Source organism: Acipenser ruthenus, chromosome 10 (assembly GCF_902713425.1).
Source record: "Acipenser ruthenus chromosome 10, fAciRut3.2 maternal haplotype, whole genome shotgun sequence".
In the NCBI taxonomy this organism is placed as follows: Eukaryota; Metazoa; Chordata; class Actinopteri; order Acipenseriformes; family Acipenseridae; genus Acipenser; species Acipenser ruthenus.
The window spans coordinates 42850651-42873935 of record NC_081198.1 but is presented as its reverse complement, the minus strand read 5'-3'; the positions used below and the strand labels follow the sequence as shown (position 1 = coordinate 42873935).

The 23285-nt window shown below is 36.6% G+C and overlaps 2 protein-coding genes across 7 annotated transcripts; one reads left to right on the top strand and one right to left on the bottom strand.

Annotated features, from left to right (window-relative positions):
* The first annotated feature begins 1916 nt into the window (after positions 1-1916).
* LOC117407369 (E3 ubiquitin-protein ligase MARCHF7-like) lies at positions 1917-15668 on the top strand. 5 transcript variants are annotated; one of them, XM_034012344.3, is made up of 11 exons: positions 1917-2022; positions 3728-3947; positions 6387-6524; positions 6888-7053; positions 7594-7755; positions 7902-9036; positions 9229-9398; positions 9996-10105; positions 10641-10754; positions 11209-11257; positions 14426-15668. In XM_034012344.3, the coding sequence occupies exons 2-11, from the start codon at positions 3738-3740 to the stop codon at positions 14506-14508; spliced, it is 2337 nt and encodes a 778-aa protein (XP_033868235.3). In that variant the 5' UTR covers positions 1917-2022; positions 3728-3737; the 3' UTR covers positions 14509-15668. The 5 variants fall into 5 exon arrangements, with proteins under 5 accessions (XP_033868235.3, XP_058888302.1, XP_058888300.1 ...); XM_059032319.1 differs by having other exon boundaries at positions 1970-1992; XM_059032316.1 differs by lacking the exon at positions 1917-2022 and adding an exon at positions 2046-2200.
* Positions 15669-17036: 1368 nt separating this feature from the next.
* cd302 (CD302 molecule) lies at positions 17037-22038 on the bottom strand. Of its 2 annotated transcripts, none has more exons than XM_059032320.1 (6): positions 21620-22038; positions 20618-20758; positions 20064-20186; positions 19709-19888; positions 19331-19357; positions 17037-18511 (listed from the first exon to the last, which is right to left on the bottom strand). In XM_059032320.1, exons 1-6 carry the CDS (start codon positions 21708-21710, stop codon positions 18318-18320), a joined length of 756 nt encoding a protein of 251 aa, XP_058888303.1. In that variant the 5' UTR covers positions 21711-22038; the 3' UTR covers positions 17037-18317. The 2 variants fall into 2 exon arrangements, with proteins under 2 accessions (XP_058888303.1, XP_034780145.2); XM_034924254.2 differs by having other exon boundaries at positions 20618-20731; positions 21620-22030.
* Between the last annotated feature and the right edge of the window lie 1247 nt (positions 22039-23285).

Genomic DNA, 23285 nt, shown 5'->3' with positions numbered 1-23285 from the left:
AAATGCATGTTTACCAAAACTTTGTTGCCATTTGTGTTACTTTATCACAATCTATGGATGAAATGCAGTTTATTCAGAAGTATATTTAAATGTACCTCTCAGATTTCAATATTTAATGCAGAGAAATGTACAAAATAAATTTCCTGGTGACCTACAATGATCTCTAAATTCCTTTAGACATGCAACAAAATAATGTGGTACTAAACAAAATACCATTGTCAGAAGCAATGAAAGCCGATTAAGAATATCTAGGGTCAGTGTAAATGATGAGACTGGTAACCTTTAACTCTGCTAGCAATTAAAATCTGTATTCACAATCCAAAAAAGGAACTGCTTTTTTTCTGTTAAAGGCCATTTTGTTGGTTGACTTTTTAAAGTCAATCACTCTCCCAGTATTCTGTTTTCATAGAACCTGTTTAATTATGTATTTTATTCAGAATTAGGTTTGGGAGTCTACAATAACAGTATTTTCCTCATTCAAAATTAGTTTGATTCAAGCATTTCTTTAAGAGAACTTTTAGGTTTGCATTCTGTTTGAACGAATGCAACATGAATGTATTATAATAGAAAAAGTTATAATCTAGGTCAAAACAATACAGAAATAATACAATATTACAAAAAAAAAAAAAAAAATCAATGCATTATGAATGCAAAAACAGGATGGCTATTTGCTACAGACTCCATCCTGAACTGTGCCTTTTTTGATGTAGAGACTGCTAATGGCACTGCTGTAAACCAATTTAGCTCAAATATACCTGTCATACTTATGGTCTAGAAGTTTGAACTAGCTGTTTCAATAAACTAATTAGTGTTGTTTATAATTACGTTTTAATTGCCGTGCTACAGTATATCACACAAAACAGTATCTAAACCATGCTTGTAAGAAAACAGTGCCGCCCCTAATCATGTGTGACAGCAAAATAGCAAGAAGGAGTTCAATGCTGGCTGATAGCCCACCTAGTGGCAATGCTTCTCAATTCATCAAGCAAGACTACACAGATAGAGACTTCAGGTTTTCCTCTCCTGTGGAGCTTCTGACACAGTTATTAATTATGTAAACGTGCGATGATACTGTATAGTCTTTGGTAGAAAAACACATAGCTTTGAGGCTACTTACTAGAAAACAACAGCCTTTAAATTATTCAACTAGGTAATTATTTATTTACAAAAAAATGTCGTGAGCTTTCTTCTAGATTGTGTGTGGATCATTCAACGTACAAACAAACAAACTGCATTGATCCTAAGAGTGAAGAGAAAAGCTGCTGTAACACGGAGCACCATGTCCCTGTCTGAATGCAATACATTCAGTAGAAGAAATGTGACATTCAGCTATGGCAAGAAAAAGAAAAAGTATTTAACCTAAAAACAAATCACAATTCTTAAACAGCATTTTCTGTCTTACGTGATATTAATGTCTTCTATTCACATTAGAACATTATCACTGAGCCCTACATTGTTTTGTTAGATTATATTTTATATATATATATATATATATATATATATATATATATATATATATATATATATATATATATGGAGTCTATTAATTATAAACAGTGGCAGAATACACATGGGTCAATCCCACAGAGAGACATACTGTAGCATTTTTTTTAAGAAAAATTTTAACCATCAAAATGAATTATGTGTGAGAAAATTAAACTGGCACTAGCTGTTCGTGGAGGATGAGTTTCGTGTGGAAAAATGTATTTTTAGTGACCTCTCCAATTACTGAGCAAGACTCTTTTGTGCTATGCAGCAGCAGGTCAGCAGGTTGCTGACTGAAAAGCGCACAACATAACGTATAGTGCTTGACTCACACACAGCCTGACTTTCCCCTTTGAACTGTCTGCCGGTCGATATGCAATAGTCCTGTTGGGTGTAAGAACTGTCAGTCATTGCTGAGTGCCTCAACCTGCTCTGGGGTGTCCGGTTACTGTTTATCACGTGGTGTTCTGTCTGTATCAACACAACACACAGACGCCATTATTAATGGTGAGAGAAAACTACAGCAGTAGAAGAAGGGTGAGATTGCTTTCATTTTTGAGGAAATATACTGTAGGCTAGAATCAGCTTATCGTTAATGGGTTGAAAGCACTTTGGGGATTTCATTACTGTAGTGTTACCCGTTGCATGAATTATAGTTTAGTTTCGAATGCAAGTTTTTTTTTTTTTTCTTTTTTTTTAAAATGGCCTCTGAATGGTAAAGCTTAAATTAAATCCGATTTATGATTTGAGCAATTAAGGAAACCGGAACAATGTAATTTAGTTACTGTTACCGGATAACTCCCCCAAACATAAATATGCACGTCTGTTATCAGTGAATTTACCGATGGTTTAATGAAATCGGTAACGTTGCCGTGTTTTTTTTTTATTATTATTTTGACACAGGATTACATTTATTGTAAAATGTTGAGATCAAAATATGAGTAGCTGCAAAATTAAACGAGCAGTTGAAATAAACAAAACGGAATACACGCTACATATTCTGTAAAAGTAAAACGGGTTTATGGTTTGAAATTATAATATTATCAAATATAACTTTGCATGACTTTTTTCTACAGGAAGGGCCGGACATGTTGTGTTCACAATTTAATGTTGCTAATATTTAAAATGGTAACCTTCTTTTGAAAGATTTTATGAACGGATTTAAACAAACAAAAAAAAAAAATCGTCATTTCGTACTCGGTGGTGGATTTGCTATTACATTTTCACTTTGCGATCTAAATTTTTACATTTAAGTTAAACTTCTGCTCTAATCTGCAAACATTTACTATTTAGTGTCAGTTTGTGGAGCGCATTTCACTGTTAGTTTTTCTGTTACTTTTTGTGTTGTGTTTGTTAATTTCTGGTTGTAACTTTGACCTTGCAGATAAGCGAGTTCTTAAGTAAAACAAAATAAACTTTCACATGATATCGTACAGACATACTGTGAAAGTGGGGGTGGGGTGTGTGAACCTTTTTAGTATCTGTAGTTATCACTTTAATGACGTCTGGGTAGTTAGGTTGATTCTAAATTCGCGTGGGAAGTTTTACCTCCTGTATAAGCCTTCTATTTATTTACTTTGATTTTAAACTGAGTCCTCTAGACATGAGTAGTAAATCGTGTTTTTATGCTACACTTTTTTTTCCCCCAGTGTATAGTAAAGCGTGTTCTGTATTCTAATCCAGGGGGATATTTTGTATTCACCCCTGTATATGTACAGCATGTCACCGGTTCTCCAGTTGTGATAAAACTGATAAGATGCATTCTTTTGTATCAGAATCTGGTTATATATTGCAATGCCTTGTATATGTATATACTGAATAAGCCATAAACAATTTTAATAGGTCTAATCTGTAAATCGCCCTGGATAAGGGCGTCTTCTAAGAAAAAAAAAAAAAAAATCTCTTAGCTTGGCATCGCTGTTGTGACTCCTTTCCCCTGATACTCTTTGTGCAGATTAGTAAATGCGAAATGTGTTGGTGACCTCTGATCTTAAATGGCTGCCACATTAAAGTTCTGTGACTTACTGGGTTTTTAGTGAAGAGGCAATACACCAGTTCTCTGCCTATAACTGGTTTAAAAATGAACTAAACTGCCCCCTCTATATGTATGTCATTGTTACAGATCACCAGTCTATTCACATCCAGTTTGAAAACAATTTGATAAGAGATGCCATTCCTCTTACATTATTCCTAGGAATGTGTTTTATTTGTTTTATTCACATTTCTCTGGTCTTCTGCATAGGATTTTCAGGATGGATTCAAAACCAAGTCGGATTCCCCAAAGATCGTCATTTGGGAAACCTAGCTCATTGTCGCCATCTTCCTCAATGTCATCTTCCTCATCTTTATCGTCGACGTACTCCCCTCTTCGGACCAGCGGGCTCTACTCTGGTAGAGGGAGTGTCTTAAGCAATGACTGTTACACAAGGGGTACCTCTGTGAAATTGGATTCAGATTATCAGGTATCTCATGCAAATTAAATGATTTGAATTGTATCGCTGCAATATACAGTATATTGTACTCAATTGTACTATTATACCTTTGTCCCTATACCAGCTTGCTTTTTAATTTTTGTCCCTATACTGTAAATATTAAAGATAAAAAAAACACTTCAGAATAGTAAAGAAATATCTTTCCCTGTAAAATAGTGGGATAAGGAGGAGCTAATAGGTCTCGTTCCACAATCATGTCTGTGAAATCTTGAACTCTTAGTGTGTGTTTTAAACATCCTTTCGTATCTATTTTTGTATTATATAAAGCTGTGTTGGACAACAAGCCAATATAAAAATGGACACTTTTTAAATATAAATGCAGTGTTGTTCTTTGCCTCCAGCAACTACAGTATGTTTTCTACACCATTTGTAACCACTTTCAGTAATATTGTGATAACTTGTTTGTTTGTTGTTGTTGTTGTTATTACTACTTCTGTGCTATCCGGGTCATGGTGTGTGACCCTGTTCTCTTTATTTCTTCTGTCCAGTCCTGTTGTGTTTCAAATCATTGGTTAGAGGGCAGCAGTGTGGCGTAGTGGTTAGGGCTCTGGACTCTTGACCGGAGGGTTGTGGGTTCAATCCCTGGTATAGGACACTGCTGCTGTACCCTTGAGCAAGGTACTTTACCTAAATTGCTCCAGTAAAAACCCAACTGTATAAATGGGTAATTGTATGTAAAAATAATGTGATATCTTGTAACAATTGTAAGTCGCCCTGGATAAGGGTGTCTGCTAAGAAATAAATAATAATAATAATAATAATAATAATAATAATAATAATAATAATAATAATAATTAGAGTTAAATCGGTAGATTTTTTGTCCAGTCCGAATTTTAATGAGCACAGATGGGAGATCTGACGTGCTCTGTTTCCATGCAATTAGGATAAGGCATCATGGAGTTCAGATTAGAGTTCATCTTGCCATCGGAAAAATTTATAATAAAGGTGGTAAAGAACTGGCCACTTTTTTTAAATTCTTCTTTGACAGGATTTAATCTTGAGTGAAAAAATAACATGATGGCCTTTCTGACTTTTGTTAATGTAGAAATTATTATTTGGTAGAACCTATATAATGCTCTGTTCTGATAAAATCTGTTTAATATTGACGCACACACCTACGCATTGACTTTTTCCTAGCTGTGGAAGTTTAAAACCTGGTTTTGTGTGTGTGTAGGTGTGTTTGTGTTTGCTCCCACCATCTGGTATGTGCATATGATGACCACCTCCTCCCTGGTTGTTTTATTAAGAATAGCAAATTAACCAACTGCTTGTTTCTTCATGGGAACAACACCAGAGCTGTTTGTTCTGAGGCTGTAAAGGAAGAGTCTGTCTTTGTCAGTCTGCAGCAGGTATAGCCTGGAGACTATTTTGTGTCCCATGTGCTTTAATAGAAAGGAGTGTTGTTGGGATCTGATGTAATCCCTAAAGATAACATTATAAAAGATAAAAAGGGAAGTGGACTGCAAGTGCTGTGAACTAGATTCTGGAGACAAAAATGATCCTTCAGTTTGAATTGAACAGCTGTTTCTGGAATAACACGCAAGTCTTGCTTTATGACATTTAGGTATTTATATCCTCTTTTTTCATTATTCTGCTACTGTATCTAGTACAGTAGAGCCCATTTACCTTGATAAGGGTTAACCTCTTTAGAAGCGATTTCCAGCCCTTGCTGTAATCTGTATTTGTGTGTGGATATTCAAATTACAGTTGCTATATTAACCAGTCTTTTTTTAGTCTTGCTCGGGTTCCAGGCATCGTGTATTTCAGTGTGCCTGTCAAGGACTGTCGCAGAAGATTATGTTACTGTGGTATTAAGGATTATTTTCTACACCTTTTTCAGAGGTGATTGCGTTCCAGGATTCTGACATTAGCTTTAAGTTGACTTTGGGTTAGCTAAAAATGCCTGGTAAACAAAGATGGCCTGTTTCACTGTACAGAAGTCAAAAATTCTGTTAAGTATGAAAATACTACTAGTGTGCCTTATTAGTTTGTATTAAATAATAATATGAAAAAAAGTTTAGCTGTTCAACTGGCTTATTAGCTTAATGAGAATTTAAATCAAAGGTTTGCGAACAATAAACAAATCATTTGTAAGGGTCCCGTCATGCCACACACACACAGCACTAGCTCCCAATGTAATATGTTTAAATCTTTTAAAAAAACAAGACCTCTAGGCTAAGTAATTACGTGGATAGAACATAATATGTTAAACCAGTTGATATGTATTTAATTGAGAATTTCACTTTTTTTACCTGTTAAAAAAAAAAAAAGAACCAAAGTTAAGTAATTTAAAAGACGCCAATACAAATCAGTGTTGTATATTGCTTTTCATCTAGTAATGCTACTGTGTTAATTTCACTGGGCTGTGTAATGTGTTTAGAAACTGGTGTTTGTTTGTTTGGTATTAAGGGCTCCAGGTTTCACAGTACTGTCAGAGACCACAGTATTCCAGAAAGTCGTCATTCAAGCTGGAAACTTTCGTCTCCATCTTCGACTCTTTCTTCTGGATCATGGTCTGACACCTCTGTTGGAACCAGAAGTAAACTGGTAATATTTTGTTCCTGAATTGAGACGATTCTATGCACCACATAGTTTTATTACCAATATCCTCTTTATTCTTAAATCATTTTATGTTTTGCTAAAAAAGTGATGTTTTATAAACTGCCATGTTGGTTAATTACTTGGATAAGAGTTAAGTTAGCAGCATATACTTTGTTAAAGCAAGAATCGTTTTTTATTGCAGTCTATAATTTTACTATAGCATGATTCATGAGATGTAACATGATCCTGTAGAACAAGTTTCCATTGCACTGGACAGAAAGATTACAAAGCTAAATGGCAACTAGATGCAGAGTTCAGCTGTGACCCTGTGAAACACTGCCCAATTAAATCTTCCATGATTTTAATCAGGGTGAATCTGAAAGACGTCAGGGATCATACTATGGCCTTATGAATGCAACCCAGGATAGTGAATCCAAAAGACCTAAGCTTTCCTATACAAGCAGTTCATCATATTCAAGAAGTTCATCTACCTCTGGGATTGGCAGCAGCTACTCTGGACTAAATGGCATTTCAGGTATGTGGTTAAAATGTCTACTTTTTTTAAAGGTAAACAATATAAAATGAACTTCATAGTGAGTCCATGTGTAGTCAAATTAAAGTGTTTAACCACATATTACATTATGTGGTTAATAATATTGTTCATATGTGGGTCCATAGACTGATGAAACTTGTAATTTAAGGTACCTGAAGTGATGTTTAAGTAACTGATTAGTTACATTAAAACATCCATATCTTCTAGTTTGTGAACAGGCAGAGCGTTGCTTCTTTTGAAAATAGGCAGCTCTATGCAGCATATACAAGTAAAAAAAACCTGCTTAGTCCTAGGTATATGTTCTAGGTATATGTTCTAGGTATATGTTGTCTTGATAAAGTACCTTTGGATTGCACTAGTTGTAGCCTGCTATATAAGTTTTGATTCAAGTTGCTGTGCCTTCCAGTGTAGCTGTGTATCGTGGATAGGAGGGGTGCAGTCATTGACCAATTTTATAAGTGGTTCTTTTTAACTTCTATTTTTAATATACAGGCAAATAATAAACTGAAACCTTCTGTTTAGATTCGTCATGGAGGTACAACTCAGGTTCAAGGTCTTCCTATTCAACCACAGAATTAATACGTTCAAGAAGAGAACTGGACAAAAGAGCAGACCCAAGTCTTTCCAGCTTTGGAGAACATAGCCACAGGAGTAGTGGTTTGTTATCCTCACCAGCCTCATCATGTAGGTACAGCCCAGTGTAATTTAAAAGTAATATAGTAATAATTCAAAGTGATTTAATAATTGAGCAACATTTTTTTTGGTGTCAAATGTATTTTATTGCATACGTGTGGTTAAATTGTTTTCTGTTTTCTTCTTATAATCTTTAGATCTTCGTGACAGAGTGGCTTCCTCTTATGCCCAAGGAGCAAGGCCAAAGGAGAGTACGTTTACGTCTATGAGGGTAAATGGTTCATCCGTGAATGACCGTTTGCCATCAGAATACAAGTCGTCTTTGTTCAGCAGAGATTCAAGCAGAAGCTCTGCCAGGTCTGCTAGTTCAGTTTCCTTTAGGGATATGGACTCCCCACAAAGAACAATGGCATCAGAAGCCCGGAACACCCGTGCAAGATCTTGCGCTTTTTATGTGCCAAAGCCAGAAAGAAATGCATCTTCATCAACCCCCCCACCACCACCTCCTCCTCCACCCCCACAAAGGCAACTCAGTGAATCTGGGGATTCGGAAGGCCGATTGACAACAAGACAATTATTGTCCCGTTTAGCTTCCAGTATGTCGACTACCTTCTTCTCAAGAAGGTCAAGCCAGGACTCCTCTAGTTCAAGCTCCAGGTCTTTTGAAGCACCATTGGAAGATTATGTTCCAAGGGGTGAAAATTCTTCCCAAAGCAGTGACAGCAGAAACAGTAGTCCTGATGGTTCAGAAAGAAGAGCTTCTGATTCCTCTCAGGTGTTTCCATTTCTTAGACGCAGAAGGCAGGGTTTATCACTGGTAGTAGAAACCCACAGTTCAGATTCAGACCCTGAAACTTCAAGATCAACTGGATCTGAAAGCAGAAGCTCAAGTTCATGGTTGTCGTCTTCATTTAGAAACAGGTGCACGCCGCTTTTTTCACGAAGGAGGAGGGAAGGAAGAGATGAGTCTGCACGAATGGCTGCCGGATCTGATGAAACACAAGGGAGCACTCTTTATCCATTGAGAAGGTATTCTTTTGAAACTGCTGGAGAGCAAGAACGTGAATCTCAAGGGGCTGCAGCAGCTACTCCAGCTTCTCCTGCATCAAACATGCCTTTGCAAGATGTGTCCCAAGCTCAACGAAACCCAACTCCCAACTCTTTGTTTCGTCTTGCCATGCCAGCTAGCCTTGACAGCACCCTGCCTGATGATGCAATATTCACTGTAGACCTCATGGCTGCAGGTAGATCTGAGCCTGATGGACAGTCTCAAGAAAATGACAAACCTGCACCCTCCAGGGATCCGGAGAAACTGAAGAAAATCCAAGAGAGGTAAATTTGGGGGTGGGACTTCAAATCAAGAAGTGAAAGAAATTGTTTGGGGGGGGGGGGGACACGACACGACACAAGATGTGTGGTGTTTTTTTCTTGTTGGCTTTTTACAGTAAATTATCATCCTTAATTACATAAAATATAAGTACTGTGGACTTGCATTTTTGTTTAGTTCTCTTATCTATTCCCTAGCCTCCTTTTAGAGTCATCTGATGAAGAGGAGGGAGACTTGTGCAGAATTTGCCAGATGGGAGAAGGATCACCTTCAAACCCTTTGATAGAACCTTGCAAGTGCACTGGCAGCTTACAATACGTTCATCAGGAGTGTATGAAGAAGTGGTTGCAGTCTAAAATCAACTCTGGTAATCCTCCATGCTTTGTTTCTTTCTTTCTTTTTTTATGCAAGAAATTGTATTGTGCAATAAATCTATATCAGTCTATTTTTCTGCAACTGTACTTTTTCACTGAACCCATATGTCACTTGGGTCATAAAGACAGAAAAGGAAATGGCTTTACCATTTAAATATTTAGCAATGGCTTATGTTAAAACATGCAACATGACTAATCTTCTTGACTGCCTTTCTATGATGTAACTGTAATACAGTGTTCAGTTTTAACTCTACATTATTGAGCATCCCCATGAGGGGGAGGGGAAATCCACTGCAGTCATTATTTCAGCTGCTCAAACCATTTCAGGTGAAAACTTCAGGTTTTCTGTCGGGCAGGATTGAACAGTGCCCTTCACGGATATGTGACCTACTGTAATATGTGTGGCATATTATTGTGGTCATGTGACTGTTGGGTTTCCAGGTGATTTCAAAGACTTCATGCTAGTTTCATGCTCTGTACACACTGATTTTCTGGGTGTAGTTCGATCAGGGTATTGTACAAGAAAAAATAGCCAATTAACCTTGTTAACGTGATGTGTGTGTGTGTGTGTGTTTTTTTTTTTATGTAAGGTTCTAACTTGGAAGCTATAACTACATGTGAGCTATGTAAACAGGAGCTTCATCTTCACATTGAAAACTTTGATATTGATGAACTATATAGAACACGCTCAAATGAACGGGTAAGATGGAGCATACATTTCTAGCATTGTTTGGGAACCAAGTTAATTGCAAACATGTTTTTGAGATGTACATTTATTTAGTCTTAGCTTGCCCATTGCATGACCCATGATCTCTCTTGCATTTCCACATGTGAATGAGGAAAATGTGCAATTTAATAATCAAGTTGACTGACACAGTTACTGTAATAGTAACATAGAACTTAACATAGTTAATTGGACTGGTGTGCACAACATTAATGGCACATATATTTATCTGTTTTACCATTTGTAATGAGTTAACAAGGAATACACATTTCAAGTATGCATAAAGAATAAATAGTGTTTGTGTTTTGCATAATTGGTTAATACCATTCCTAAAGACCCTACAACAACACTTAGAATGGTTGTTAATGTTCTTAATATAATCTTGCTTCTCAAGTACATTACACATGCAAAGTAATTGAGAGGAAATCTTCCAAGCTTTTAAATTACTTTAATTAAACAACTTGTTCTTATTCAAGTACATGCTGTATAGCTTTCATGTTCTTCATTGTAGGCAGAGTATGAGTTTATCAGCTGTGGTCTCTACCTCGTTGTCTTGCTGCATTTGTGTGAGCAACGATTTTCTGACATGTTGGGAGCTGCCAGTGAGGCAAGTGCTCATGCTGGGGTAAGACTTTTCCACATAATTGCATTATCATTGTGACTGGAAACTGTAAAGCTCTTAATGCATATGGCGAGTTTACTCCACATAAATATAATGGAATTTGTCAGTGAAAATGAAGATGCATTTGCTATTGCAGTTTCTGCATGCTTTAATATTTTGACAAACCTTAGTATCTCCAGTCTTATTGGGTCATGGCAGGGTGTACTCTGTGTGGGTGTGGTGTTTTAGTTTGTATGCTACCAAGAAAATAAATTATATATATATATATATATATATATATATATATATATTTTCTGATCTCCTGGGGAAATATATATAAAACCTGCGGGTGAACCCCTAACTGTAAGCCATATTTTGTAATTGGGATGAATAGAATGGGCTGAATTTACAATATTGAGAAGCGAAGATTCAGGTGTGAATATTTCATGAATTATTGCTTTGTTCCTCTTTCATTAAGTTCATCAGCCTTGCAAGAACCCTTCATGCGCACATGGATGATCTTGAAAGTATGTTGTAATTTCTTTTCAAATATTTTTGTATCTCTTTTTTGTTTGTTTGTTTTTTTTGTGAAGAATTTGAAAAGGTCTTGTTCTGCAGGAATAGATTGGGGGGGGGGGGGGGTGTGATAATAATTTAACTGCTTTTTGCAAGGGGTTGTCTTTGCTATGTTATTATACTGTTACCCTGCTGGGATGCATGTTCCCAGCAAAGGGGATATAGTGGAGATGGAAATCTGTTTGTACCGATGTCACATTGTGGGTTTTATGGAGATGTCCTGTTGCAATGTGTGTTGTTTTTAATGTTCTGCAGTATAACAATTTATCATGATACCTAATATTGGGGTAAAATAAAAAGTATTGCGGTTTTATGATGCTGTCTTTTTTTTTTTTTTTTGAGCTTTTAAAACAAAACTATCTTGCGTGTTCTGGGAAAATTAAATTACTGCAGCAGTCATGGTGAATGCCAGAGAGAGAGAGAGAGGCTTGATGTGGAACTATTTCAGCCAGATGTCAACAGCAATCTGGTTGAAGGCGGACAGTCAAAAATGTCGAAATTGTTTAAAGAAGTGAAAACAAAGGAGGAAATGCCTCCAATTTATTGAAACATCTTTCAAATCGCCACCCCAATATCTTTGGTTTACTTTTATTGTATTTTTTTCCATTCTTTTAGTTTTAAGTAAGTGAATCCCAGTGCATATTACAGGAAAGATAACACAAAACAGGAATGCGCTCGAAGTTGATCAAAAGGAAGTTCATTGATGCTTGTTTACTTCGTCATTGCAGTGCATTTGATAGAAGCTGCAAAAATATAATTTGCCGGCGTTGTGTCGTTAAAACTCTACTGCATGTCAAATGTTAGCGACGTTTTTATATTTTTTTGATTTTGTGTTAATCTGTATTTTATGTGCATGTAATGTGATGGCTGTGAAAATCCTATGTTTTGAATTGCATGAGTGGTGGAAAGAGCAGAATGAATACAGACTTCACTGCCAGCATGTCAGTTTCCCTAACAGGATCAATGTGACGCCTCACCTGCAGAGGAAAGCACAGGACCTATAAAGCTTTCGAGTCACACTGCAAAAGTCCACCAATGCAGACAGCTACAGGTTCAGCATGAAAGCAATAAAAAGTACTTTGTTTATTATAGTAGCTAGAGTGGTTGTCTTTTGTCTAATTTACTTTCTTTGCAAGATTTAACAACCATGGTGGGTCGAATGGCCGCCTCTCGCTAGTAAAATGTCGTATTTTCTTATTTAAGGTGCACTGGGGTGTTGTTTTGACAAAGACATTTGGCTTGAATAAGTTTAAACAGAATTCTGTTTTAATATCACGTAATTTAGCATTAAACATAATGCTTAACTTGAATTTTTCACTATCAAATGGCATATGTTAGCAGCATTTTTAGTAAAGGAGTTATTTGCCAGAAATATATATATATATTTTTTTCTTCTTTTTTTTTTTTTATCTGCTGAACTAATTTTATGGAATTATTTGGGAGTGGTGATTTTCAAAATATCTAACACTATAACATTTTTTAAATTTAAGGTATACGTTTCTGTGTGTTCACGAATGTAACACTGTCTTCGTTTTAAAAATAAATGTTTTACAGTGAACATAAATCAATCAGGCTAGTCTAGGTTAGCATTATACTGTGTACTTTTTACTTACTAAAATATTTGAACAGTGTAGATTCATGGAGGTGTTATGTTGTATGTGATTTTAAGAACATAAGAAATGTTACAAGCAAGAGGAGGTCCATTTGGCCCATCATGCTCATTTTGGTTGTTTTATTTTTTATTTTATTTATTTATTAAATTTAGTTGTCAACCGTGGTTTTTACCCCGGTTTTCTCCCCAGTTTGGAATGCCCAATTATTATTTTTGGATGGAGGCTGAAACATGCATCCTCTGAAACTGCCAAGCCATCATTTTTCGCACTGCGGATCCACAGCGGATCCTCAGCGAAGCCACCAGACCTGTAGTGCCGGAGGACAACACAGATCTGAATGGCTCCACTGCAAACCTGCAGGCGACCTATCAGCCACAGTGGTCGTTGGTATGCGGTGAACCATGGATTGCCCTGCCGACCTAAGCCCTCCCTATCCGGGCGGCGCTCGGCCAATTGTGCGCCACCCCCCTAGGAACCCCCGGTCACAGTCGGCAATGACATAGCCTGGATTCGAATCTGTGATCTCCAGGTTATAAAGGTGCATCCTGCACTCAATGCTGAGCGCCTTTACTGGATGCGCCACTCGGGAGCCCCATTTGGTTGTTTATTGATCCAAGCAAGAACCTCATCAAGCCATTTCTTGAAGTAACCGTGTTAATCAGCTTCCGTTATAAGTGTTTCATTTTTATATATATATTTTATAACTATATAGAGGTCTCACTGAACCGACACATTTCAATTGAAAGTCGGTTACACTTTTAAATCACACAATTTGGTTGTGCTGTTTGTATAATTTCTAAAGTGCTTTCAATTAAAAACAAATTGTCACCTTTTAATCTGTAAACGGGTGAGTTTTGCGTGGCCGATGCAGATCCACATTATAAACACATAAGCATAACAATAGTGTGTAAAGTCTTCAGGTAGGGTTTTAAAAAAAAATCCCTTGTTACAATTCTTCGATTCTATTGATGTTAAGGTTTAAAAGTTTTAAATTGAGATGAGGCAAAACGTACATGATGATAATTGGCCAGATAAAAGCCGACAAGTTTAACTGTCTTTCAATTAACGTGTCGGTTCAGTCAGACCTAAAGGAAAATTATTCGGAACCGCTGTATTCGTCCCATACACACACATACACCAGCAAGCATTCCACCATGCTGTAACATTATTAACTGTGTATTGGCCTCTTCATCACTTTGCACTTGCAAAAAAAGGAATTTGTCAGCCATGCAATCGACATAAGATCCAAAGCATCGCGATAATATTGAATATCATGATACTGCGCATGGTATCGTATCGATACTCCCTAAATACTAATTGTTTTACAAGGTCATTTTAAACTGTTCTTTATATGAATTCAAGATAAGTTAAATAGTTGGAAATTCTTGTGAAATATTGTAAGTGTATTTATTGAAGAAGTCCCGACACTTTCATGTTTAATAACGCTAAGCGTGAATGTGAATCTGCTGTTGTGAGTAAAACTTAATTCCTGTTTTATCTGTGCAGGTTCTTACGAGGAATCTGAAGAAGAAGTTGAAAATGACGGTAGACCATCGTTTGATTTTGAGGATGAGGAAGATGCATATTAAGTTTGAGAGCATTGATAGGACAGTTTAGCATAGGACTGTGTTGTACATTTATATCAACTTTGTTAAAATTGATCATTATCATTGTGGTTTTGAAAATGGCAACAGTCCTGAAGAACAAATACACATAAATGTCAAATAAAATAGACATTTTGTTTCAAAGTTAAAATTGTATGGTGGGATATATAAGGAGTTTGAGGTGTTGGGGATATTTAAATGTGAAGTGGTTGTCTATTTGGGTGCCACAATTAAATGTGTACGCATTTCAGTTTAATTTGCTACTAATATCGATTTCCTAAATGCTTAAATTAAACTTGGGCTGCGGCCACATATTTCATTAAGTACATCATTTATTGACTTGAGTATTTAATTTATGTTTATGAATTCCTTACTGAATAGCAATGTACAGTTAAATTGGCATTCTGAAATGTTACTTTTTACTTCATTGTGTGTGTGTGTTAGATTACACATCATTGTGAATTTGGCACAATCAGTGAGTTTAAATTGTACAGATTAGTTTTGCTGCAGTCAGTGTACATGTTGACAAATGTAAATGAGGGATCTTTATTTGCTTTATTCTTTTTTTTCTGTGTCAACAGAACAAGATTATTTTAATTAGATTGCATACAAGTGAAGCAGCTTTTTTTCATGTTAGACACTCATACTGGGTCATAAGTCTTCAGTATTAAATAATGGAAACTTTTAAGGTTTTGTGAAGAAAATGCCATATTTTGTTTGGGTTTTATCAAAGAATAAAAAAGGTATTGTTTGATGTGTTTGGCTCAAGTCTAGAATTGTTTTTAAAGCTGCCCCTGCCCCCTTGGTCAGGATTGTTTCAAAGTATATCAGCTATAGTATGATGGTTTTTAATATCATGATTTAAGGAATCTTCGATTGCTATAACAAAATATAATTAACTGATAATAAGCAACCAGGAAGATTCTAGTTAAGTTTTAGCTGGAGTTTGCTTAGAGAATCTCTGGCGTGCATCAGCTATTTGTGTCAGTTTACTGCTAGTTCTATGTTCTGGGCAAATACCATAAATTACTTCCAGAAAAGCAGCTTTATAATTTAATTCTGGATTTAGCTAAAATTAAGATTAAATGTAATTATTATTTCTATGTATTTTGCTTTCCAAAGTTAATAAAGTTTTGAAGAAGTTATTTTATGATCTTTGTTGCTTGAAATGTATCCACTGGTGTACCTTTCATAATCTTTAGAAAGAAGCGTTTGTGTTTTCTTTTGAATTTGTATGTCTCAATACTGCTGTAATACACATACCAGACGGGGTGGGCTGAATATCAGAGAGCGCTCTGCCTGGTGAATCATCCCAGAGTACTGAAGCGGTGGGTGTTTCTAAGCGACTGAACCCTAGAGGATACAGGTCAGCCTGACTGCACGCTCCTTGACCAGTATGGTACAGTGAGGTGCTTTGTAGTTATGGATTAAGGTCATATTTAGAAATAGGATAAACCATCTACGTGGTTCAGTGAATGCATTCCCAAAACAGGTTTCCTGCACAAGAAACAATTCTAGTGGCAAAGAAACTCTAGTTAGTATTATTTAAGATACAGCATTTACATACAGAGAAAAGGAAGCTTTGTCAGGGTGAGATTCACTCTAATATTCCAATACCTGTGATTGTGGGTGGGGGTAAGCTTGGACCATCACCCCGTTTAGTTGGTTTCAGCAGTGGGATGCGACGCCTCTAAGCAGACAGAGGGTGACGTCCTGAGGAGATCATCCCAAGGAGTTAGAGTTGGAACTGGAATGTTGAACGCGTGCGGCGGATGTGTATTCAGTTTCTGTGAGTTCACTGCAGTGCTGTCCAGTGTTTGGAGACCTGGACTGAGTGCCAGTTAGTCAGTGATTGGACTGTTCATTTGTACCTGGCAGCGAAGTCGTTGTCAGCAGGATGGAGCCCAGAGTTGTGTCTACGCCGTTTGCTAAGCTATTGTTGGCGGGTGCGGTTGCTTGCTGTGAGGCGGCACGGTTTCTGGATATTTATGAAGAGTGTGTTGGACTGCAGCCTGCTTGCTGAGAGAGGTCGTGGAGTGGGAGTTTTGTCGTCAAGAGGACCATGGAGACTACTGTTAGAACTTCCGAGATTGCTGGAGGTTGTCTGAATAATGTGGAAGCACGACTGGTGTGAGTGCGTTGCTTTGTTGTACGGAGAGACTTCAGTGGAGAGCAGGAAGCCTTTTTGTTAATGTTATTCTACTGGCGATAGAGCCGCGGTTTATTATGTATCATGCATGCTGTTGAGCAAGTGTATTTGATATATGATAGTGTGTTGCTGTATTTAGATTAGGGCACTTCCCTTAATGAAGTTGCTGTAGCTATACATGTGGGACAAGTGTTTTGTTATAGCCGTCATGTTCGGTAACCTTCCAAGAGAAGGGGTAATGCTAATGCTCAATCTTTACTGGTAATAGTTAGGGACTAGTAAATAGAATAGTTTAACGATCATGTTTGTAAACAGACAGTATTCATGCAGGTTAAACAAATGCAAATAAAGGAGAAGAAACATGTTTAATGTAAAATATATGTATGTTTATTGCAAAAAGTATTAATACAATTAATGTTAAATAATAGTTTATTTTCCTATAAAATCAGTCCAGGTGTAACTGTTTATTGAATTGCTTCGGTTAGGAGTAGGTGGGGCTGGGGCTTCTTTAATGCTGTGTCTTCCTGAGCATTTCTGGTCAGTCATGATTTTGTCTGCGTGAATGTCAGTCATTGTATGTGCAACCTGTTCATCATAATGTCATTTGTATGAAGTATCCAGTGCCACAATAAATAATTATGCCTGTGAACACTACCAAGTTGCTATTTTCTGTGTTCCCAAAACCTCTGTGTTCCTGAGGTTGAGAATGTGATTGTGGGTGGGGGTAAGCTCGGACCATCACCATGTTACAGTTTTATCAAAATTAGTGGTGTTTTACATTGGCAAAGCACCAATATCGTTGTATACAAAATACAGTAGATTAGTTTGGCACAGTGGGCCCCCAAAATATTAGGACCCTTTGTAATTTAATCATAAGTCTGAATAACAGAAGTAATACATTGTGTTTATAACACGCTTGGTGTAGATGCTACAATATACCGATATTTGCCAAAAATAAATGGACTGTCTTCTACAAGAATGGAAGTTTTGGAAGTCTGTTACCACAGAGAGCAGGGAGAGCAACATCAATGGCTTTCACTGTAAACACCCAAGAGCAGATTCTTCTCTGCTGATGTAAAATGTTGCAGTCTGACTAAGGCCACATATTGAGTTGAGATTTCAGTGCCAAATGAAAATGGCAAGAGACAACCTAGGCTGTTGTGTAGTTTTTATGGCAAACCTTTACAAAAACATATCACTAACCAGCAGAACATCTGGTACTGGTTGGAAAACAATCCTAGTTGGATGGCTGAAGCCAACCTCAGAAACTTGTGGTGCTGGGTGATAATTAAATGGGAATTCATGGAGAATTACACTGTTAACAGAATACCCACTTAAGGTAAAAAGACCATTTTATTTGTCAGCAACAACACATTTTCTACTGATAGTTTGGTCAAGTTTTATATATATATATATATATAAATTTCTACTGATAATTTGGTCAAGTTATATATATATATATATATATATATATATATATATATATATATATATATATATAAAAATGTGTGTAATTTATTTATTTTTTATTAAAAAAAAAAAAACACACACACACATTTACCATGCTTTTATATACCTGAACCTAGGGACAAACACTGAATATAAACAAGAACTTCCACTAGTTCTGAGTTTTAATTATAATGCATTACTCTCTTTCCTCTGCATCCACTAGAACGGTTTCATCACTGTTTGGAGTTGAAAATGGCGGATAGTAATTGAACGGTGTAAAGACAGTGGAACTTGAATACTTCTTCTGATAGAAGAACCAACAGACAGTTGAGCCAACCAAAATGACGACGACACTCAGGATGACAATCGCAGATAATAAAGCTTGGTTATCTGTAGAAAAAACAATGCTTAAGTAACCAAAAATGACACAATGCATTGCACTAAAGTATTATAAACTTAGCTGGCTAAACAGTAACTGCCCTCTCTCCTTTGAAGGACAGACTTAAAAGAACCAAGCATGAGCTGGTGCTCACTATTTTGTGAATAAAAGGGATATACTGTATCTCTCCCCTTTTGTTTCTCTTTCTACATGCTGTACAATGAAAAATAATCAGTTAAAATGCCTGCTGTTTTGCACGGTGGCTCACTGAGGACATGGGGGGGGGGGGGGAAGAAGAAGAATGTGCTTTGTCAAGATCTTGAGATAAATGTATCCCTGTAAGGGGAGCTTGTATGTATTTGCAAACCCGTAGCTACTACTGCTAATCTCATAAACCATTTAAGACGTATCAATGCCTCATTTCTCAGAAAACATCTAAGGTACCAACATCTTAATATCAGGGTTATATAACCCTCGCATGCCTAACGTGTTGAAGACCATCATAAGGCTGCCATATTGACATGACTGTTGAGGTTAGAGCTGCATTGAGACAGTACACTTTGAATTAATGTCTTAATGTTTGGTGCATAGCTGTATTTCTTACTTAAATTCCATTAGCAGTGTCCACCTTGTTTATTATATGGCTGCCCAACTGCCATATAATAATAAAATATCCCTTAAATTGTGGTCAGTATACAGCTGTCACCAGTCACTCCAAGATTACCAGTAAGAGGTACCAGTGCCCTTGAAATCCTCTGTAAACAAATATATTAACACCTTATATCTTCTAGTCATATAATCTTACAGATCGAAGTACAAAAATGACTTACTGGCAGCAACTTTCTCTTTTGGTGGATCTAGAAAGGCAAATGTGGAAAATTAGTTGAAAGCATTGACAAGTAAATAACGCACGCTAACATGACGGGAATGACAACAGAAATCATAATCCTTGGAAAGGAGATTCAAATTAATTATTTCTGAGATGCATGTGTTGGGAATAAATTGAAAAAAATTCTCACAAGAACAAGAAACAACGGAACACATTCCTGCAGAATTAACAAATTAAAGTGCATAAACTTGGGACTGTTTAAGGTAAAAATAAATACAGCCCTGATTGTGATATATATATAATTTCTGGAGTGCTTGTGAAATGCCCATAACATTAAAAATGTAACGGTTCTGTAAAGCAAATTAAAAATGAAACTTACTCATGGGAGTTTCACAGACTACTGCCTTTTCAGACACTTCTTCACAGCTTACTTTTTCCCACTTTCCTGAGCCAGTGTGCAGAATGGCACACATGTCCACAGGTGTGTCTTCACTATATGCACCATGCATCCAGTTTGTATAGACCACATCCAAACCATCAAACCACGTTAGAGAATCAGCTGGAACGAGAGCGGTGAGCAGAATTTAACTTTGAAATGGCTTTGTATTGTTTTAATAGAGCTGAGATATAGAGAGCTGGGGCTTCTCTGCAACACCACCTGCTTTTTTGATTGGCTGACAGAAAGGTCCGAAACTAACAATTATAACATTTAAAATTAAAATAAAATCACTTACTGTCTACATTGAAAGACATGCCCAGCCATACATCTTTGGTGCCATTCCAAATGCGATGACTGTAATCTGTTACAAAGCTGTTTTCAGCTTCACTGTTTATGCTCACAACATCTGCACTGGGAACTAAGTAAAGTTAAATATTAGTTATGATAGTTTGTCACATGCAATGTGTACTACAAATGTATACACAACATAAAATTTCACAATGGCCTGCAACCTAATATATTGAATTTTTATTTTCCGATCCGACAAATCTTAATGTTTTAACAGCTATATGATGGTATACTGAAAACAGAGGAGAAAGAAAAGGGAACAATACCTTGAAACATATTCTGAATGGTTGCTGTGCCTAAAATGTCACAAATTGTATTTTTACATGGCAAAATAGACAACATGGATATCAATATTCTCTTTCTGTGACAAATGCTACTGGTTTCTGTGTGTTTCATAACTTCCTAAAAACCAAATCAGTCAATATATGTCATTCTTAAATGTCTGTTACTACGAGTTAAGAGCCAGGGCACACTAATGTATTAAATAGATGTAAAAAATACCATTTACTCTGCAGGCTTCTCTTACATCCTCAATTGTGGAGCTTTTTGGAAGGTGGAAAAAACAGTAACAGTTATTTCCAAGTGGAACCCATGTCCGGCCATCAGCTGGGCATTCTGCAGAGAGGTCACATAGTAGTATCTCTAAGTATGAATCAATATCACACACAGATACATATGTAAAGGCTGGCTTAGAAGGACATTTCGGTAAGCTTTGGTTGTTGCATTAGGCATGTAATGAAGGTTAAATCTTAAAGGACTATTGAAAGGTGCATATTTTACTACAGGTAAGAGACAAAGGTTGGAATGACTGGCATACATGTGTTATTTTTGTACTACACTGATAAAGATGTTAGCTTGAACACATTTCAGTGTTACAAGACAGGCGAAATATACAGAACTATAGTCATTGTTTCCAATCAGTGACTATTTGGTCATCCTAAAGAACAGTATATAAAAAATACAGAACCACAACAAATTCCTCATCTGTGCACCTTTTTGTATTTGTTTACGAAGCATCAAGCCTATCACACATCTAATATCATAGTAGGTTTGTGTTTCCCTTGGGGTGAAAATAGGGTACGAATTGTGGTTAATTCCACAAAACGAAATAAGACCCAATTTGAGATATCTAAAGAATATTTGAAGAGCCTTTGTTCTTGTATTTATTTTATTCTGCCAGTTTGCTGCTTAAGATACCTACTTAACAATTAAAAACGTGTCTACACTTCTGATCAGTCCCAGTGTGCACTACAAGCAATGCAGTTCAAATAATAGGCTACATTGTCTGAACAGTCAATAAAGTCTCACTTTAAACTAGACGGACTGTCATTTCATAAACAACAAATTAAAATTATTATTTTTTAAGTCTGTGAGATAAAGGAACTATAAACTAAAATAAAACAGGACTGTGCCACAGCAAACATCACCAGTCACGTATGCACATAATTGATTTTAATGTTCACTTTTTGGAAAGCTTAAAAAAAAATATGAAACCAAACTTACCAAGAACAACAGCAAACGAATAATTACTGAGAAACACACAGGCAGTAATCGTGCCAACAAAAAACATGTAATCCCGCTTTGCAGACTGCATGTTTTAAAGACAAGGGGTAGTAAGTAGTTCCAGTCACAATCTGAGGAATAAAACTCTGTAATCTCTTGTGTATATGAACTGTTGATGCGTCATTCCGCACGAGACGATTCGAGATCAAATAAACATGTTGTAATGAAGTTCTTCTTTTGCTACTCGTCTGCGTCAAACATGTGACAAGGAGTAGGAAACAGACAAGCGGAGGGATACGTGTACTGCTCGATTATTTATCTTGAATAATGTATTCCAAACTCGAGCTCTTTACTGTCCGACTCTTGTATGCCTAATTTATAAAACTTTCCTAATGGAAACGCAAAAAAAAAAAAAAAGCAGAAGCTAGGCATTTGCGCAAACCTAGCCTCCTGCCTTAAAGGGGCGCAACCTAGTTTTACGAACATATTTTAGACAGTATTGACAGAGGACGTGTAAAGTGTTGGCGTGTTAATGAACAGAACAATTGTCTATTTAATTTAATTTATTTATTTATCAAAATGTTACATTTTTAGCATTGCAAATGCCCACTCTATTCTTGGCTTAAAACCTCATCTACCAACCGTCCCCACTTTTGTCCCGCTTTTGAATAGTCGTCCCGTCTATGTTTGGCCATAGGTACATCTAAACCGAACGCCCTGCCTTGTTATTTACAGTACTTTTGCCAGACAAGCAGTGGGCGTGCTCTTCTTTTGCTGCTCGTGTTCACTGCATCTGATTTGCTGGTCCCATCCTACCAGCGAATCAGTTTTGAAAATGCTTTGTAAGTACGCCCCTTCTTATGATGATGATGATGATGATGATGATGTTTTAGGCAGGGATTTCCGCATTGTGTGTTTCACAGATATACAGTAGTGAAGTTTGGTACAGTATTATTAACAAGATACAATGCCTGATGCTGCAGCTGTCTGTATCTGTATCATATATATAGGGTTTTACATGGTTAATAAAAAGAACAATGTTTGACCGGGTTTAGGCTTCAGAAAGTTGGTAGATTTACTTAAAACACTTACCAGAACCCTACACTAACCCAGGTAGGAAAAATCTGAACTCCACTTGACTTGAAACAGGTCTTATATGAAATGGATGCAAAAAGTTCCATTACCTTATATACTCACATTTGTTGCTTTGTGTAAAGTGGAAACAATAATAACAGCAATTTCCAGATGTAATCCATATGTGGCCATCTGATGTGCATTCTGTTGAGAGTCGGACAAGCGGCATTTCTTTGTGAATGTAATTTTCTGTAGGCCTTGGACAACAGCATGCACATTTTTGGGAGCACCAAACCATTTGACAAGAGGGTGTAGGTAAGACAAAGGGTGAAGGTGAAATGACCTACTGTGAAATGAAGGCACGCAAACTGAGGCCTTTTTTTTTTTTTTTTTTTTTAAACTCAGTGTAGTACATAATATCGGGGTTGTACTGATACAGTACTGTTGTATCAGATCTTATCATTGCAGGGCAATTATAGGGACGAGTTATTGACCCTCTTTTTAACGTAACTGCATACACTAAAAACACAGTAAAATGAGGTTTCTGGAAAATCAGGTTTTTAAATGTTAAGGTGGCAATATTAAGATCCAG

Excerpts from the sequence above, each read along its gene's own strand:
- LOC117407369 (XM_059032316.1), top strand. Across the intron at positions 3,948-6,386 it reads AATTGGATTCAGATTATCAG|GGCTCCAGGTTTCACAGTAC; the intron begins GTATCTCATGCA and ends TTTGGTATTAAG. Across the intron at positions 10,106-10,640 it reads GAACACGCTCAAATGAACGG|GCAGAGTATGAGTTTATCAG; the intron begins GTAAGATGGAGC and ends TCTTCATTGTAG.
- cd302 (XM_059032320.1), bottom strand. The coding sequence starts at position 21,710 with ATGCAGTCTGCAAAGCGGGATTACATGTTTTTTGTTGGCACGATTACT. Across the intron at positions 19,358-19,708 it reads AGTCTGTGAAACTCCCATGA|ATCCACCAAAAGAGAAAGTT; the intron begins GTAAGTTTCATT and ends TTGCCTTTCTAG. Across the intron at positions 18,512-19,330 it reads AAAAGAGAAAGTTGCTGCCA|ATAACCAAGCTTTATTATCT; the intron begins GTAAGTCATTTT and ends TTTTTTCTACAG.